We start from the raw sequence: 17302 nt of genomic DNA on the forward strand, positions 1-17302 counted from the left end.
TTCCGCTGTTCTTCCGAGTGGTTTTGGCGACGCTGACTGGCTGAAGAAGTTGTCTGTCAAGGCAAGCACTCCCGCCCACTGAAATCTCTGTGGGTAGCTGGAAGTCCAGACTGATACGTAGAGCCAAACAGAATGTGAGTTATCAGGATGTTGTTGTTTTTTTTTACCAGGCTATACGTTTGTGACATTCCACAGAGTTTGTATTGAGGGGGGGGGGGGGGTCAACCGGGAGTGTGTATGAGTGTGCAAGGCAGCGGCGGCCCCACCGGTCAGTGGGGACCAAGCAGGAGGAGAGGGAGTGTCAGAGGGATGGCAGGGACCAGGTAGACGCTCCACAGCGGGGCCGCGGACGACGAGGCGCCTCCCAGCCCGGACGTGGCCAAGCCAGGGGTCAGCAGCTGCTCCTGGAAGGTGAAGTCCTCCATGGCCAGGTTATCAGCGAGGTCTGGGAGACGGAGGAGAGGAGATGGACAGGAGGCAAGGGGGAGGGCGGAAGAATGAAAAATATGAGAGAGGCAGGAAATGATTAGAACAAGAGGCAGGAGATGATTAGAACAAACACTGTCACACAAGCGGAATAACACTCGTGGTATGTCTGTCCTCCTCCTGCGTGATGCCTTGCACAGCTGCAAAAACAACGTCGCGTCGGGAGAACGGAAAAGACGGAAATCTCCACGTATCCAGATGTCGCATGTTGCTGTTCCAGACACATGTTGGATCACATAGGATAGATGTTTTACACAGTTTGAGTGTTGAAATGTGAATTTAAAGCGGTGAGAGGCTGAAAACCAGACGTTTAACAAGCAGGGTCATGTGTCAAAACCTGAAATACAATCCTTCCTTTTATACTGTGGACCATTGTGTCCTGATTTATACATAGTAAGTAAGTCGAACATTGTTGTCTCCACTGGGAAACACATAATGTACAAAACTTAATACAGATTAATTGTTTACAAGTTAAACACATCACCTTAGCCTACTTTAGTTTTGCGCATGTGACCATGGAGTCGCCAGTCCGAATCCACGAACCAGCTGGAGAAATGGGGAAAGTGGGGGGAAGACTAATGACTAATGGTCGTCCCCTCCCTAAACGGCTACTGTCAAGATGCCCTCGAGCAAGGCACTTAAATCATTTGCTCCAGTGGGACAGTTCAGCGGATAACAGTAGCAGAGTGTGGCTGGACTGGGCAGCTCCCAGAGGTGAATGTGTCCAACTGTATGAATGTGAAACAGTGTTGCTGATTACTTTTCTATATAAAAGTTATTTTTTTCCCATGTGAATCCTGTGTTGCCCCCAAGGTGCACGCTCAGGCTTGGACAGGTCAAGCCAACGCGGAAGTGGCAAAAACGGCATTTCTCGAATGGCCACTTGAGGCTGGCTCCAAAAGGAAGTCAATCCCCCTTCACCCCCATGTTAAAATGCCCGACTTTACGGCATAAATAAATACGTTTACAGCCTGGTTCAAAAAACGGTTTTGGCCGCTATAGATAGATAGATAGATAATCTCTCACCTTTTACCGAACACTGCTTTCGACTCCCTGTGTGTGTGTGTATGTGTGTGTGTGTGTGTGTGTGTGTGTGTGTGTGTGTGACCCTTTCTACCGAACACTGCTTTCGACTCCCTGTGTGTGTGTGTGTGTGTGTGTGTGTATGTGTGTGTGGGGGACCCTTTCTACCGAACACTGCTTTCGACTCCCTGTGTGTGTGTGTGTGTGTGTGTGTGTGTGTGTGTGTGTGTGTGTGTGTGTGTGGGGGGGGGGGGGACCCTTTCTACCGAACACTGCTTTCGACTCCCTGTGTGTGTGTGTGTGTGTGTGTGTGTGTGTGTGTGTGTGTGTGTGTGTGTGGGGGACCCTCTCTTTGGGCTCACTCTGTGCTGCTCTGTCTGGCTGAACGCTGTGAGGGAGACTGAAATAGGAAGGCCGAGTTATGAGAAAGAGCAGGAGGATATCAGTAATAAAGCAGCACTATGGTCAGGAACGTCAGCTATGTCCCCTGTCCAGCCAGCTGTGGAGCACCTCTCCAAGAACCCAGACACACACACACACACACAAAGCACTGCATTGCTCACATACCTCCCCCTTCACAGCCTTGGCTTGGTGACTTAGCTGTATGTGCGCACACACACACACACACACGCACGCACATTCAATGCAATCCTAAAATAACAGATAGCCCCAAATTGAATTAGCTGTCCCATCTGATCTGTGTGTACTGTTCTCCCTGGTGGGAGCGATCCAGCGGGAGGAAGTGGCTGATCCAAACCTCTGTGTGATCAGAGAGGAGGCTGTCAGGACCGGGCTGGCTCCTCTCTGGCTCCTCTGGCCTCGCTCGCTCTTCTCAAACACACAGAGAGCGAGAGAGAGAGTGGGGCCCTTCCTCCCGTCCCGGGTCCCTGGTGCCCACAGGCCCCGCGCTGCCAGGCCGCGTCCAACACAGAGGAAGGAGGCAAATAAATAAACCTCCAACGCTGAAAACCACATCTCCTATGAATTTCTTTGCAATTACGACATGAGTTGAACGCCGGCCAGGGGACAATTAACTCCACCCCCCCTGTCCTCTGACATGGCGGTGGGCAGACATTCTTTGGGGCTCTGAAAGAACGATTTGTCATTGTCGACAGCGGCGCACTGTACTGCCGAGCCAATTAAACTCAAGGTGCAACTCGATACAGCTTTTATATACACTGTGGATAAGGGAGGGCCATGTGTGTCTGTGCTTGTGTGTGTTTGTGTGTGACTGTGAATGACTTGAGTCTGTGTATGTGTGTGTGTGTGCGCCTATCTGCTTGTGTGAAAAAGAGCGAAGTGGGAGAGCATTGTGTGCATTGCAGTAGCAATAATGTGTGTGTGTGTGTGTGTGTGTGTGTGTGTGTGTGTGTGTGTGTGTGTGTGTGTGTGTGTGTGTGTGTGTGTGTGTGTGTGTGTGTGTGTGTGTGTGTGTGTGTGTGTGAGTGAGAGTGTGTGTGTCAGTGTGTAGTGAAAAAAGTCTCCGGCTGTGAAAAAAAGCCCTCAAACACACACCGGGGGGAGAAAAACGGTTCTTTCTTGCTAGTTTAAACACTTGTACATGAGAGCGCCACAGAGGGGCCTTGTTCTGCCGGCTTTAAAAACAAGCCAATGGGGGCCGAGCGCTGCACAAACTTAGATCCCTGCACTCCTACACAGGGCTGGGACTAATAATATCCTGGTATAATTAGTGATGGACACCTGTGTGTCTGTGTGTGTGTGTGTGTGTGTGTGTGTGTGTGTGTGTGTGTGTGTGTGTGTGTGTGTGTGTGTGTGCGTGCGTGCGTGTGTGCGTGTGTGCGTGTGTGCGTGTGTGCGTGCGTGCGTGCGTGTGTGATAGAGAGGATATATACTTTCTCCTACTACTTTTTCTTTTGGGCCCCAGTAGGGAGGAGCCGGGACGGTGGATAGGCTGGGACAATTAGGCAGATAGATGGATAACCCTCCCCCCGGCTATAAATAGAGGCACAATTCCCACTGTGATTAATGTGACCAATGTGGGCCCTCGTGGCTTACAGTGGCGCGGAGCCCCCCCCCCCCCCCCCCTTCATCCATTCAAACCCCGCCCCCCACCCGCCCCCCCACTGCAGATCCATTTTGAGACTATCACTCCCCAAAGGCCGCCACCTTGCTAGCGTACCGCGGTTAGCTTTATCACGGCCTTATGAGCTCGAGTTACGACCCAGGGGAGAGGTCAACAGTCCACCCATTGAGCGGTTAGGCCAAGGCCCCGGACTAAGACGAGCAAGCAGGGCCCTATGTCTCTCGCTCAAACACAAGTCAACAGGCGGGATGGGGGGGGGGGGGGAGCATTCACGACACGTTGCCCGTTTTAGCTCCTTCAACTTGATGTTTCTTTTAGAGATCGTTCAGAGCGAATCCAGACGCTGTGGTTTTCAGAGGGGGAGCTGATGTTTGTTTGGATCCCCTATAAGGTCAAGCTGGAGTGTGTGTGTGTGTGTGTGTGTGTGTGTGTGTGTGTGTGTGTGTGTGTGGCGTATATGTCTGTTGGTCTGTGCAAAAGAAAACAGGGGGGAGAGGGACAGACACAGAGAGAGGGAGATTTGGATGTTTTGTTTTGAAAAGCAGTCAACAGAGCTGGCTGCCTGGGGCTAAGGGGCTTGTTGTTTACTGTGTTAGCCACTGTGCAGTTGTCACAACAAGCAAACTATGTAGAAAAAGTGCTACAGTGAGTGGAATGCCAAAGCTCCTACTGTACCACAGGTGATGATTATGACTCACATAATTATAGGAAATGGTTCATTTTGTGCTCTCTCACTCTCACTTTCAGTAAGGCTCTTTCTGAAATGCAGATGAAGTGCTATTGTACGAAGGTAAAACATTTTGCCATTTTAGACATGATTGTCATCCCGCTGACAAATGTGTACCTTCATGGTCCAGTCCAGTTGATTCAGTACACGTGTGCTGTGCACACAGGGTCCGATAACTATGTGGAATGTTAAGTCTCCAAACACAGGTGCTTCTTATGAAACCGGGGAAATGGTTTAGATGGCAGCTACATTGGCAGACACCGTGAGCCCGTAAAACACCTGAGCTGGTCAAATTTGATCAAGATTTTCACGATTCAAAAGCTCAAAAGATTTTATCGTATCTTAAGTAAAGCAAATATTTTAGCATTTATCCAACAGTCTACCGTGGAGCAATCTATTAATGTGGATATTACACTCGGCAAATGTATAACTTGGGTGGTGTGGGGGGCGGAGAGTGTGTGCGCAATCTTAACGACCTTTGTTGGAGGCTGCCCTAATAGCTGCAAGCACAACATAGAGACAATGGTTCTGTAAAAACATGATAGAGACTATTGAATTGATTGAGCGGCCCTTATCTCACAGAAGGTAACAGATAAGGCTACGCTCGGACTGTGTTTATTGGCTTCGGCCACATTCTGCTACTTCTTGTCGGGGGGTCATGTGACTTGGCCACAGCCTGTCTTGGGACACTGCCGATTGAGAGCTGGAAAGGGACTGGTGGTGGTGGTGGTGGGGTGGGGGGGGGGGTGCAGGGGGCTGGCAGCAGCGCGGGGCGGTTCTGTCCACGGGCTGGCGGGAATGCGAGCGTCTGCCTCCACACCCACGGGCCGACCACAGGGGCGCGCGGGAATGTCGGGCCAAGACAAACGGGACGCCCAGAGGAGGCCCTGCCCCGAGCCTCTGCAACAGCACCGCTCTGTGAGCCGCTCCGGCCTCCCAACCTCCACAACACTCACTGTTATTCTAGGCAGAGGAACCCTCCCACACTGAGGGCAAGGCAGAGAGAGAGAGAGAGAGAGAGAGAGAGAGAAAGAGAGAGAGAGAGAGAGAGAGAGAGAGAGAGAGAGAGAGAGAGAGAGAGAGAGAGCATATGAGTAGAAATAGACTGAGGAGAAGTGAAAAGGGTGAATTCAGAGCAGTAGAATGGGGACATAAACAGATAGGGGGAGGAGCTTAGCAAGGTGTAAAAAGGAAAGATGCAGAAATGATAAAAAAGGGGTAACAGGGTAACGAGGCATGAGAAGGAGGGCAGAGGAGACATTAAATAGAGGTAGAGCAGAGGGCAGAGGGGACTGTCTCAATTGTGTCTTTGTGGGACAAATGTATAGACAAATGCAAGTCAACACCTCTTAATTAACACAGTCAGCCCGGGTGAGTCCCGCTGGTGTCGGTGAAGGGATGACCAACACGCAGCAGCACCCATCGACCTCTCCCTCCGCCGTCCAAATTAGATTTACTCCCCGTGTATTTATAGTCTCCGCTTCCAGTAACAGCTAAAATGATATAGAGAGAGAATGAACGAGAGAGACTGAAGGAGAAAGAAAAAGAGCGAGAAGGAGAGAGAAAGAAAACAACAACGGCTCGAAGCGGACACATAAATTTGAGCCGAGAATTCTTACGGATTCGGTTAATAGCGTCAGCTGCGCCGCGAGGGTGGAAAGTGTGCGCGCGAGGTAAAAACCATAACAAATCAAACACACAAAGAGTCGATTCTGCGCTGAGGGCCGAGGGGGCTCGCGCGAGGGTGGGCGCCCTGCCGGCTACAGAGGAGGCCTGTAACCTTCTGAGGCGGCGCATGGGGTCGGCGCTCGCTGTGGGTCATAGGTTGGCAAGGTGCGATGGGTGGGGCCGCTTCTGGAGAGAGATGGAACAATAGTGGTTCTTATCAGAGACACAGAGACAGGAGTGGCCTTGGACGGAGCCGAGCTGACGACCGCGCGGGGGTCTGCATTCCTGTTTGGCCTGGGGGGGGGACGTCCTGGTCTGGAGCAGGACAGCCCAGCAGAGGGGTCAGTGAGCCTCAAGAGGAACACATTCTTAGGATGCTATCTTTATCTTCCAATAATGAAGGAAGCTGACATCCCACACAGATCTGTTTACATTCTCCTCCTGGGTCCAGTAATCCATCCACAGAGGGAAATGCAGTTGGTGGATTGAGATGTGTGTGTGTGTGTGTGTGTGTGTGTGTGTGTGTGTGTGTGTGTGTGTGTGTGTGTGTGTGTGTGTGTGTGTGTGTTCTTGTGTGTGTGTGTGTGTGTGTGTGTGTGTGTGTGTGTGTGTGTGTGTGTGTGTGTGTGTGTGTGTGTGTGTGTGTTGTGCAAATGCCAACAAACACGCAGAGATCCTCTCCACATTCCTGTCTTGGAAAGGCAATTGAGAAAATATGGCCAAGAGTGACAACTCTGGTCTGTCTCACTGTACACACAGAGAGCTCCTGTTGTGCAGCTCCACTATCTATCCAAGCCCTTTTAGTGGTTAGCCTGCGGTTTCCTCCAGCAGCTCGGAGTCTATCGACAGCATGACTCCTGTAACATTCAGAGTCGTCGAGTTACTTTGAGGATGGGCTGGAAAAACAGAGCGTGCGTTGGCGAGAGAGAGCGGAGATGGAGAGATGGAGAGAGGGAGAATTAGCGAGACAGGTGAGAGCACAGGGTTAACACATGAAAATGCAAATCGGCCAAAGCCTCTCAACCAGGCATTCAAGACTTCCCCCGCAAAATGGCTGCTGTGTGTCACCCTGGCGGCGAGCGAAGGAGCAGTGGGTCTCCAGAATGGGCCCACTGTGTACAGAGTGTTTGTGGACTGTGGCGGAGCTGATGGACAAGACCCAGGAATGAGCCTGGAATCAATTTAGTGCGTCCAAAAGTGCCTGTGAATGTAAATAAAGCTCTTGAGCAAACAAACGCTTTTCCGAGAGGCGCACACAAACACACAAAAATGCATAGGCCTACAAAATGAATCAGAAAACTGGCGGGCCCCCGTCTCATGTAGATGATGAGAACTACGAATCCCAGTTGGCTATGTGCTTGTGTCCATAGAAATTAAAACCAGGGCTCTTCTCCCTCTGCCTTCTGGCTGTTCTTAAGGGGTTTATCCCCGGATTGATTTGAGAAAGCTCCATGGCGGAAGACCAACAAGGGTCCAATAGGAGGGGTAACCTCATCTCCCCCGTTCCTCTCTCCTCTCTCCTCTCTCCCATCGCTCTCTCTTCTGTCACCACACTCGGCCTGTAAATGGGGACTCGCGGGCCTTGTGGTCGGGCCCAATGACAGCGAGAGTGAGCCAGAGAGAGAGAGAGAGAGAGAGAGAGACTGCAGCCAAGCCTGTTTACACAGATGGTGGCAAGCTTCATTATTTTTGTGAGGGGCGTGGAGGAGGTGGGGAAGGAGGAGGATTGGCTGAATTTACAGAGGTTGTTTATAAGCTGGAGGAGGGATGGAGGTACAGAACATTGGGTCAGAGCCCCTCGCACCCGGCCCGCGCCATCTTTTCCACACCTCCTCAGCTCCCTACTTTGCTTATCGTCCTCAATTTGAAGAATTCTATTACGAAACACAACATAGCCATCCCAGTTCCCCATTCAACAGCTCAAAAATAACCCATTTTAATCTCAGACGAGTACAGTGCCCTCCCCCCCCCCCCCCCCCCCCCCCCAACGGCGGATGTCTCATTTAGGAATGATGCTTTTCATTTCTCTTCAACCGAGTGTGGCTGCTGCTCGCCTTGAATGGAGCGATAACATCTGTTTTTCTCTCTGTTTACTGCATTCATTTCCCTCGCAAATAAATCATTCTCATACAAAGAGAATGAGCAGTCAGGGCAGTTTCATCACAACACAATAGATATGGCAGCATTGGAACGAAAGACTAAACAAAAACAAAACGCACACTTAAAAGGAGAATTTCTGTATTTTTCAACCTGGACCCTATTTTGTGAACAGAAATCTTTGAAATTGGTGCAGTATTGACCAAGATTGCTTCAGTTGGTAGCCGCTTTTCCCACATGCCCTCATTGTAGTAGGTGCACCAGCACTACGTTTCTTCTCCATCCGGTCTCCATTTCTCCAAACTGGGACCGCGCCGGCTACGTTCTACTGCATGTACAGTAGTACACTGACTGTCGGCAAGTACCTCATACAACCCCACGTCAAAAAAAATCTGAACTATCCCTTTAGAATAATCTGATCCCATCGGTGGTAAAAACAAGCTTGTTTAGTGCAGTAGGGGCATGTGGGAAATGCGGCCGCCAACTGAAGCAATCTTGGTCAAAACTGCACCAATTTCAAAGAGTTCTGTTCACATTACTTATTTATACATAAAAAAAAAATCCAGGTTTAAAAATACCAAAATGCTCCTTTAACAGTAGGGCTGGGGGACGATAATTAAATATTATCGTTTATCGTCTTTCAGTGGAATCATATCATGATGATATGAAGATATTCCATCGTGACACACATTTTTGTTGTCTAAATTGATGAGGCCAGCAAATTTTGAGGTACCTCAGAAGTATTCTGAGGTATGGTAGGATTATTTGAAAACATTACCATTCAATGAGATGAACATTAATTTGATTGTTGAACGTGATTTTGCATATGACCCATATCGTGGTATATATTGATATTGAGAGAAATCCTTATGATTATCGTGATATTGATATCAACCATAGCGACGCCCAGCTCTACTTAACAGTTTCATGCTCCCTATGCTCCCTAGGGCCATCCCCCTACAGTGATGATTTAGTTTAGCCTGTAACCTTCTGTACCTCTGCACCCTCCCACTCTGCTGGCTGGTGAACACCACGGAGTCCAGAGGCCATGTGGGCACGCAGATCCCCCCCGCCAGCGCCTCCTCTACCACACCGCCCCAGGCACCTGCGTTCCTCCTCGGCACATCTGTATCCGAGTCCGTCTCCTTCTGTCTCACGCTAACCTGCGGCACACAGACTCTCGACGTGGCCGCCACATGTGGGAGACACTTAACTGGAAGCACGTTGGCGAACACACGGTAGCCTATGAAACTATATGGAGCTTGAATGAGGAGGAAGCTGCTTGCGTATACGCTGGGCGCATCCATAGCCGGCAGACCGAGTGTCAACAGTGTCTGGATTATGGCTGCTTTGATGGAGACATGTGGCAAACACGGCCAGCGGAGCGCCGGCGCCGTGTGACTCACCTATCAGGTGCCGAGGGTCAGGGGGTCACAGCTGGAGCTAATTAACATACCAGGTTTCTCCTATTTGGCAGCATGTACGCCTAGTTAATTCAACCCACATACAGAGATAAAGCATGTTTACGTTTCCCTGTTGTATCGGCCTTTTAACGTTATCAAAAGGTGTTTTTTGTCTCTTCTGCCTGTTCCTCTCCTTCTCTCATCGCCTTCTTCTCTCCCTTTGTTCCTGCCGCAAAATCCGGAGCAGACCTGAAAGGTGAGCCCGGGCCCGGCCCCTCTCGTAGTAAAGCTGCATGTTTCGCATTACAGGAATATTTCCACGTTGTATTTTGCTAACCCCTGGCGCTGATAAAACGCCCAGGAGCCTCCGAAGGAACAGCTTCGGGGTGCTTACAGTGAGCGAATGTCTGAGTGCAGGAGGAGCATAACAAGAGGGTCTATTCACACCCGCTCCTGCTGGGCACGCTGAGGTGGTGGTGGTGGGGCACGGAGCAAAGGGCCGTCCAGCTCAGCAGAAAACACGTCCAGACGAAGCTTCCAGCTCGGGGCTGTTTGGCCCCCTGGCAAAGCCCACACCAACTGCTGGCTCTCAGAGGGCTTGACGTCTCTACACTCTGCAAGAAATACCCGTCGTTAACAACAAGCCATTCACTCAAGCAGTATAAGGCTTAAATTAAATCTTAAATAGCGTTCTAAACAAGTAGTTTAGGCTCGTATTAAATTCTTCGGCTTTGATCATTCCACTTATTTCCAATGCAGCTCACTTATAAGAACTGACTTGAGTCAGTGACATTCATTTGATATAGGCTAAGTGGAGTGTTTTGCCTTATTTCAATAATAGTAACGTTTATTTCACAAAGATTCTCAAACTCATTTGGAAACCGCTTTAAATCTTCTCACTCCCTTGGCAGATTTTCTTTAACTTTTCCTTAAGGAAAGCAGAATTTTAAGACTTTTAAATTACTCTTAATTACTCTATATCTTTTTCAGCCTAGTGGTGTTTACGTCAAGCTGCGTCATAAAAACATTGCAATATACAAGTTGTTAATCGGTCGCTAATTCACGGCATTTTCTCACATGCAGTTTGTGGCAGAAGTGAAAGATTCGGGGGGAAAGAAGGGAGTGAGGAAAGGGTTTGAGAGCGATGGCTGAGCAACTTGAATGTGAAGATGCTGCAGGTTCTTTGTCTCCTACAGAGACTGTACAGTCTGATGCCAGGTGTGCATGCAATGTATAGAAGCCCAGGTGAGCCCCCATCATTTGCACATTTGTATGGTATATCACAGATTATTGGTGGAACACACACACACACACACACACACACCCACACCCATACACACACACACACACACTACCCCTCTCCTCCCCACCACCCCCCCTCCACCTCCCCCCCTCCTCTCCCCCCCCCCCTCCTCTCCTCCCTGAGGTGCGCCGGTCGTTCCTGCGTATCAACCCACGCAAGGCGGCCCGGCCCGGACGGCATCCCCGGGCGGGTCCTCAAGGCCTGCGCCCACCAGCTGGCAGGCGTATTCACAGACATTTTCAACCAGTCTCTCTCCCTCCGACGAGTTCCCTCCTGCTTCAAAGCAGCGACAATCATCCCCATTCCCAAGCAGCAGAAAGTGACCAGCCTCAATGACTGGCGCCCAATAGCCCTCACGCCAATAGCCAGCAAGTGCTTTGAAAAGCTGGTCGTATCACAGATCCGCCCCACACTCCCCCCGGACCACGACCCGCTACAATTTGCATACCGCCCCAACAGGAGCACAGCGGATGCAGTAGCACATGTGCTCCACACCGCCCTGTCCCACCTGGAGGGGAAGGACACCTATGTAAGAATGCTGTTCATGGACTGGTGGTGAGGGTGGGCAACCTCACCTCCTCCCCACTGACCATCAGCATAGGAGCGCCCCAGGGGTGCGTCTCCAGCCCCTTCTGGTACGACCTCTACACCCACGACTGCGTGGCGACTCAAACTTCGAACACCATTGTGAAGTTTGCAGACGACACAGCAGTCGTGGGGCTGATCTCGGGGGGGCGACGAGACGGCCTACAGAGAGGAGGTGGGGGCCCTGGAACAATGGTGCCAGGACAACCACCTCTCTCTGAACGTCTCCAAGACCAAGGAGATCATTGTAGACTACAGGGGGGGGGGGGGGCGCACACCCCCCAATCACCATCAACGGCACAGTGGTGGAAAGGGTGGACGGCTTCAAGTACCTGGGAGTCAACATCCACCAGGACCTGACTTGGGCCGGTCACACCGCCACTGTTGTCAAAAAGGCCCAACAGCGACTACACGGACTCAGGCGCCTGAAGAAATTTGGGCTAAGGCCAGAAATCCTTAGGGACTTCTACAGAGGCACCATTGAAAGCCTGCTGACTGGCTGCTTCACCACCGGGAACTGTACCACCATGGACCGCAGGGCGCTACGGAGAGTGAGACGCGCGGCCCAGCACGTAACAGGATGTGAGTTGCCAGAACTGCATGAACTGTATAACCAGCGGTGCCTCAGGAGGTCCCTGAAGATCATCAAAGACACAAACCATCCCCACAACAGCCTGTTCTCCCTGTTACCCTCAGGGAGGAGATACAGGGTTCCAAAAGCACGCACAAATCGCTTGAGGAACAGTTTCTTCCCGCAGGCCACGAGACTCCTTAACATACACAAATAGTGTAGTAGCCGTACTGTACCGTACTGTAGCTGCTACCATTACGTATGTCTAATGTTTAATTGTATGTTTAATAAGGTATATGCTATTTGCACCTGTATGTCAAATACGTCAAATTTAAAATGTTTAAGCACGGCTAAAGTATGCACATGACATGTGCACCTATGTGCAGTGAATATGCCACTGTCTCTGACTTGTCTTATCACTATACTGCCTTATTGCTTGTTGTGTCTCTTGTTGTTTTTGCACTCATATGCCCTGTTATATTTGTACTATGTTGTAAACGGAGTCCACAGCACAAGAATTTCACACGTGATACTTGTACCATGGAGTGACAATAAAAATCTTGAATCTTGAATCTTGAACACACACACACACACACACACACACACACACACACACACACACACACACACACACACACACACACACACACACACACACACACACACACACACACACACACACACCCCCATACATGCATTATCCACAGGAAAAATCTGTTGCTTAAAGTCCCTGGAAACCAAAATCCACAAAAACGTTCTAACTATGTTATTTAGGATCTTATGTTAGTAATTGTGTGCCTCAGAAATTATTATACATTACTTTCAACCCAAATGTAGGGTGAGAAATTCTAATGTATTCTCATGACTTTTCTCTTGACTGTCGAACCTAAATTTATATACTTTGCGACGTTCATCATTGTTCAAATTTGGCTGGTGGCTTATTAACATAGATTCCTGTGATGTGATGAACTCAAAATGCTAAATAATAATAAAATATTTCTGGTTTCCAGGGACTTTAACATCATGTTTTCTTTATATCTAGAGAAATATATCTTAGTATTGTATTAGTTTACGATCATAGATACTCCAGATTCCCAGCTCTTTGGTGAACACCTTCTCACCTGATGGATTGTGTAATAAAAGAAAAACATCTTTATATCTGCCTCTATGTACTCATTATGCACTCATGCATTGCCAGAACTGAGCTTTATGGCGTTTAATCTTCTTGTTCCTCTCCTCAATAGATCCTGCATGTGCTGCACAAAAATCTATGTACGTCACTTTTGATAAAAGCGTCTGCATGCCAAATGGTAAATTGTAAATTGTAATACCTGAATTCTTCTCTCGAACTCCCCCTTAGGAGAAACATGCTCCCATATAACGATATACATCTATATTAACGGTAAGAAGCGCTTGAGGCAAATAAGCGTGATATCTCATTTGATGGCTCCACTCCACATATTGCTGATCTATTCCTGACATGTTTATCCTTAATGTTCCATGGGAGACCTCAAATGGAATGGATGCATTATGGTATTAAGGCACCTGAGGGCAGAAATAAAATAAACAAATAAAAGAGCAAAGTGAGATGTATGATATGCCAATCCAAGGCTTCTTTCTCAGGAGCAGAATTGTAAAAGTATGAGAAAATGGTCAAAATCTCACACTGATTTTTATTTTATCAGGCTTTCTCGGGTTTTCTCACATTTCCGACCAGAGGATGCACTCGTGCAGCGACCAGGACTCCCACCGGCTTCCCACCCGCAGACATGGCCAATTGTGTTTGTAGGAACGTCTGACCAAGCCGGAGGTACCGCCGCTGCCAGGAATTGAACTCGGGTGTCCCCGGTGGTAGGCGAGTGCTTTTACCTCTATACTACCCAGATGCCCCCAAAATCTCACACTGATCTCTGATCTGAAATCAAAATCATCTGTATACTTCTCTGTGTCTTGGAGAAGTCAACGAGAGGAAGAGGGGATCTTATTTAGGATGCAGCTTTCCTCACACATTATGTTCACTAATTCTCACCACGGAGACCGAGACCTTCACCCACCAAAGTCTTCACACACGCACGCACGCACGCACGCACGCACGCACGCACGCACGCATACACACACACACACACACACACACACACACACACACACACACACACACACACACAGTGCGGCCACCAGTGCGGCAGTTGTGACCTGTCTCTCTGGTGTGATGTCAGCAGTAAGCGGGCTGTGTGGTCTGGCTGGGGGAGGACAGACACACGACACAGTCCCTGTCCTGGAATAGCTCTCCTGGTCTGGAATGCTCTGGGGAATGTATGGCGCGGATTTCGATTGGCCCGGGGAGGGGAAGTGTGTGTGTGTGTGTGTGTGTGTGTGTGTGTGTGTGTGTGTGTGTGTGTGTGTGTGTGTGTGTGCGTGACAGAGAGAGAGGGGGAGGTAGAGGGGTAGTTTTAGTGATCAGTAGACAATAGGTTATGGAATCGGTGTTGAAAATGAGCAAAGATAGATCAATTACGACAGATGATTAGGAGCATCCACTGTGTGATCGCAGGTTCACAGCTATGGCGTGTGAGTGTTATATATAGCCTGTGTGTCTGTCTGTCTGTATATGTGTGTGTGTGTGTGTGTGTGTGTGTGTGTGTGTGTGTGACGGGTCCAAGCCCTGCCTCTGTCCTGTCTGCATCTTATTGTTGTGGCCTCTGTTAGAACTGGGCAATATATCAATATTATACCAATATTGTGATATGAGACTAAATAGCCTCTTAGATTTTGGATATCATAATATCGGGATATGGCATTTCCCGTTACGGTATTTCCTGGTTTTAAAGGCTGAATTTTCTTAACTTACCAGACTGTTCTAGCTGTTCTATTATTCACCTTTACCCACTTCTTGTCATTAAATCCACATTACTGATGATTATTTATCAGAAATCTCATTGTGTAAATATTTTGGGAAAGCACCAATAGGCATCCCTAGAATATTGTCGCAATATCGATATCGAGGTATTCAGTCAAAATATTGTGATATTTGATTTTGTCCATATCAACCAGCCCTGTTGACAGCTATGGCGTGGGTGTGTGTGTGTGTGTGTGTGTGCGTGTGTGTGTGTTATGCGTGTGTGAGGGGTCCCAGCCCTGCCTCTGTCCTGTCTGCACCTTGTTGCTGTGGCTTCTGTCACCTTTCCCATGGCTCTGCTGTGTGTGTGTGTGTGTGTGTGTGTGCGTGTGGATGTGTGTCTGTGTGTGTGTGTGTGTGTGTGTGTGTGTGTGTTGGGGCGGTCTGTGTTCTGCCAGACCATTACTCCTCTACAGGCTTTGTGAAACCAGATCTGCCTCGTCCATCTCGGAGCACCAGGCACAGACAGGCCGCCCATTAGGCCCTGTGCTCTGCTGGGCGACCTTTGAACCCCCCGGCCCCCTGTTTGACCAAAACGGGACGACGGGTCATGCCAGGTCAGCACTTTACTGGGTCATCACAGGCTATCTGCAGCTATCTCTGTATCCGCCAATGAGCAGAGGCGATCCAAGGTCTGCAAACATGACTGGCTCACGTACAAACAGGCGCAAACAAGCAGATACACACGTGAATGCGCACACACACATGGAATGAACACACACTCTAAGAATACTGAGAATCTGGTAATAGTAGCTAATGGAAAATCGAGGAGATACTGAGATTGAGATAGAAGTCCGAGATTATAAAGATAAATACATAGCCTTAATTTCCCACTGTGTGTGTGTATGTGTGTGTGCCATCAGTTGCAATGGAGAGTGTATAATGTCTCCATGTTATGTTACATTACACCAATGGTTCTCAACATGGGGTCTGGGGACCACCAGGGGTCCCTGAGGGGGACCCCTGGTGGAAGAATTTATAAACTTCACAATTATTTAATTTGCAAGAAGTTACAATTAGAGAATGTAAAAGAAAGACAGTTTTGATAATTTCTCTGTTATCTCTCTACCTGCAATACAGGCAGGCCCGGAGTTGAGGGGGGGCCTGACCGGGCTGGGCCCCCCCATTCCCCAAACTGGCCCCCCCATTCAATTTTTTTTTTTTTTTGTTGTTGTGTGTGTGTAAATTTGTCACAATGAATGCAATTTGTGCACAATGTGTAAATACATTTAATATTAATTGTTTAGGCCTAATTATTTGTAAAGTCACAACACATTAGAGATGTGTAGTTCTTCATAGATTTAGCCTCTTCATTTTGCTCTCAAATGCACCAGGTTGACGAATTTTACTTTAAAATGTACAAAATCTTCTTCCGGGGGGGGGGGGGGGGAATCCCCCTGGACCCCCCTTGGGTAGCTTGCCCCCCCCCCCCCAGCTAGGGGCAGGCCCCCTCTGTAATTAGGGTCTGGAGATGGGCCTGAATACAGGCAGTCATGGAGAAAATCATAACTAACAATAAGACATATTCTCAGATGTGGCTCCAAGAGACAGAATCTCATCAAATGGGGGTCTGTGGCTCTAATGTGGACTACATCAGGGGTTCCTGATATGCAAAAGGTTGAGGATCTCTGCGCAATGACAGCACTGCTGGAGCAGAGCGGTCAAGTCTCTCCAACAGGAGCATGTAGTGTAGGAGAGGCCGTCAGGCTCTCACGGCCCAGCCTGCTGCAAGCGATGGACCTGCAGGATTCCTGCGTTAACCCCGGGTTCCTCGGTCTCGCTCCCCTCAGCCCGGTAAGAGCCCAAATCCCTGCCACAACATCCCTGACAGGAGGACTACTCCCTCTGCCGTGTTTGCTCAGCTGCGCCGGCTTTGTGTCGGCGTATCGGACCCCCTTGTCTCTGCTTCCCTGGCTGTTTTCTCCACCTTCTCTCTGTTTGGTTTCTTTTCTCTCAAACAGTTTGTAGCTTCATTTGTTCTTTGTTTGGCTTTTCCGAGAGGCCTGTCTGGCGTTTTCGAGCGCCCCGACGCGGTGAGAAGGTCAAGGGGCCGAGGCGAGGGCTGCTACCTGAGGAAGTCTCACGTCTCCGGCTGCATAGTGTCACGCTGGTGTCAACATGTACAGTAGTCCTGTAAACATCCCTCCGCTCTGCCCACTGCCTGTGTTTGGACGGTGCTGCACTGACTCACTGCAAAAGGAGCCAAGCCTTTTCAGGGCACTTACCAATTTTGAAGTAAATAGCTTCAATTTGGAGGTTAGCTGCCTTAAAAAGTAAACAACTTAATAGGTTGTGTTCCCGACATTTTTTCACAGCCCCATCTCATAAATGCAATTAAGGTTCATTTTAAGTTATCGATGTGGATGCAGTACCTCATTTGAAACCGCCGGAGTGACAATTAAAGTTAATTTTGAGTAGCGATGTAATGGCATTTACAGATTTGGGAGATTTATTGTAGCAATAAGAAAAGTGTTCTAAAAACGTGTGGACGGGGGTCCG

At 49.1% G+C, this 17302-nt stretch overlaps 1 protein-coding gene across 1 annotated transcript in view; it reads right to left on the bottom strand.

Moving 5' to 3' along the window:
- Positions 1–269: 269 nt before the first annotated feature.
- Positions 270–17302, bottom strand: part of gpc3 (glypican 3) — a gene marked incomplete at both ends in the record, with an annotated part of 109821 nt that continues 92788 nt past the window's right edge. Inside the window, one exon of the mRNA XM_083652238.1 lies at positions 270–445. Coding sequence (XP_083508364.1) covers positions 270–445 — 176 coding nt within the window. The remainder of the gene's footprint in view (positions 446–17302) is intronic.

Source organism: Poromitra crassiceps (assembly GCF_964638095.1).
Source record: "Poromitra crassiceps genome assembly, chromosome: 15".
NCBI lineage: Eukaryota > Metazoa > Chordata > Actinopteri > Beryciformes > Melamphaidae > Poromitra > Poromitra crassiceps.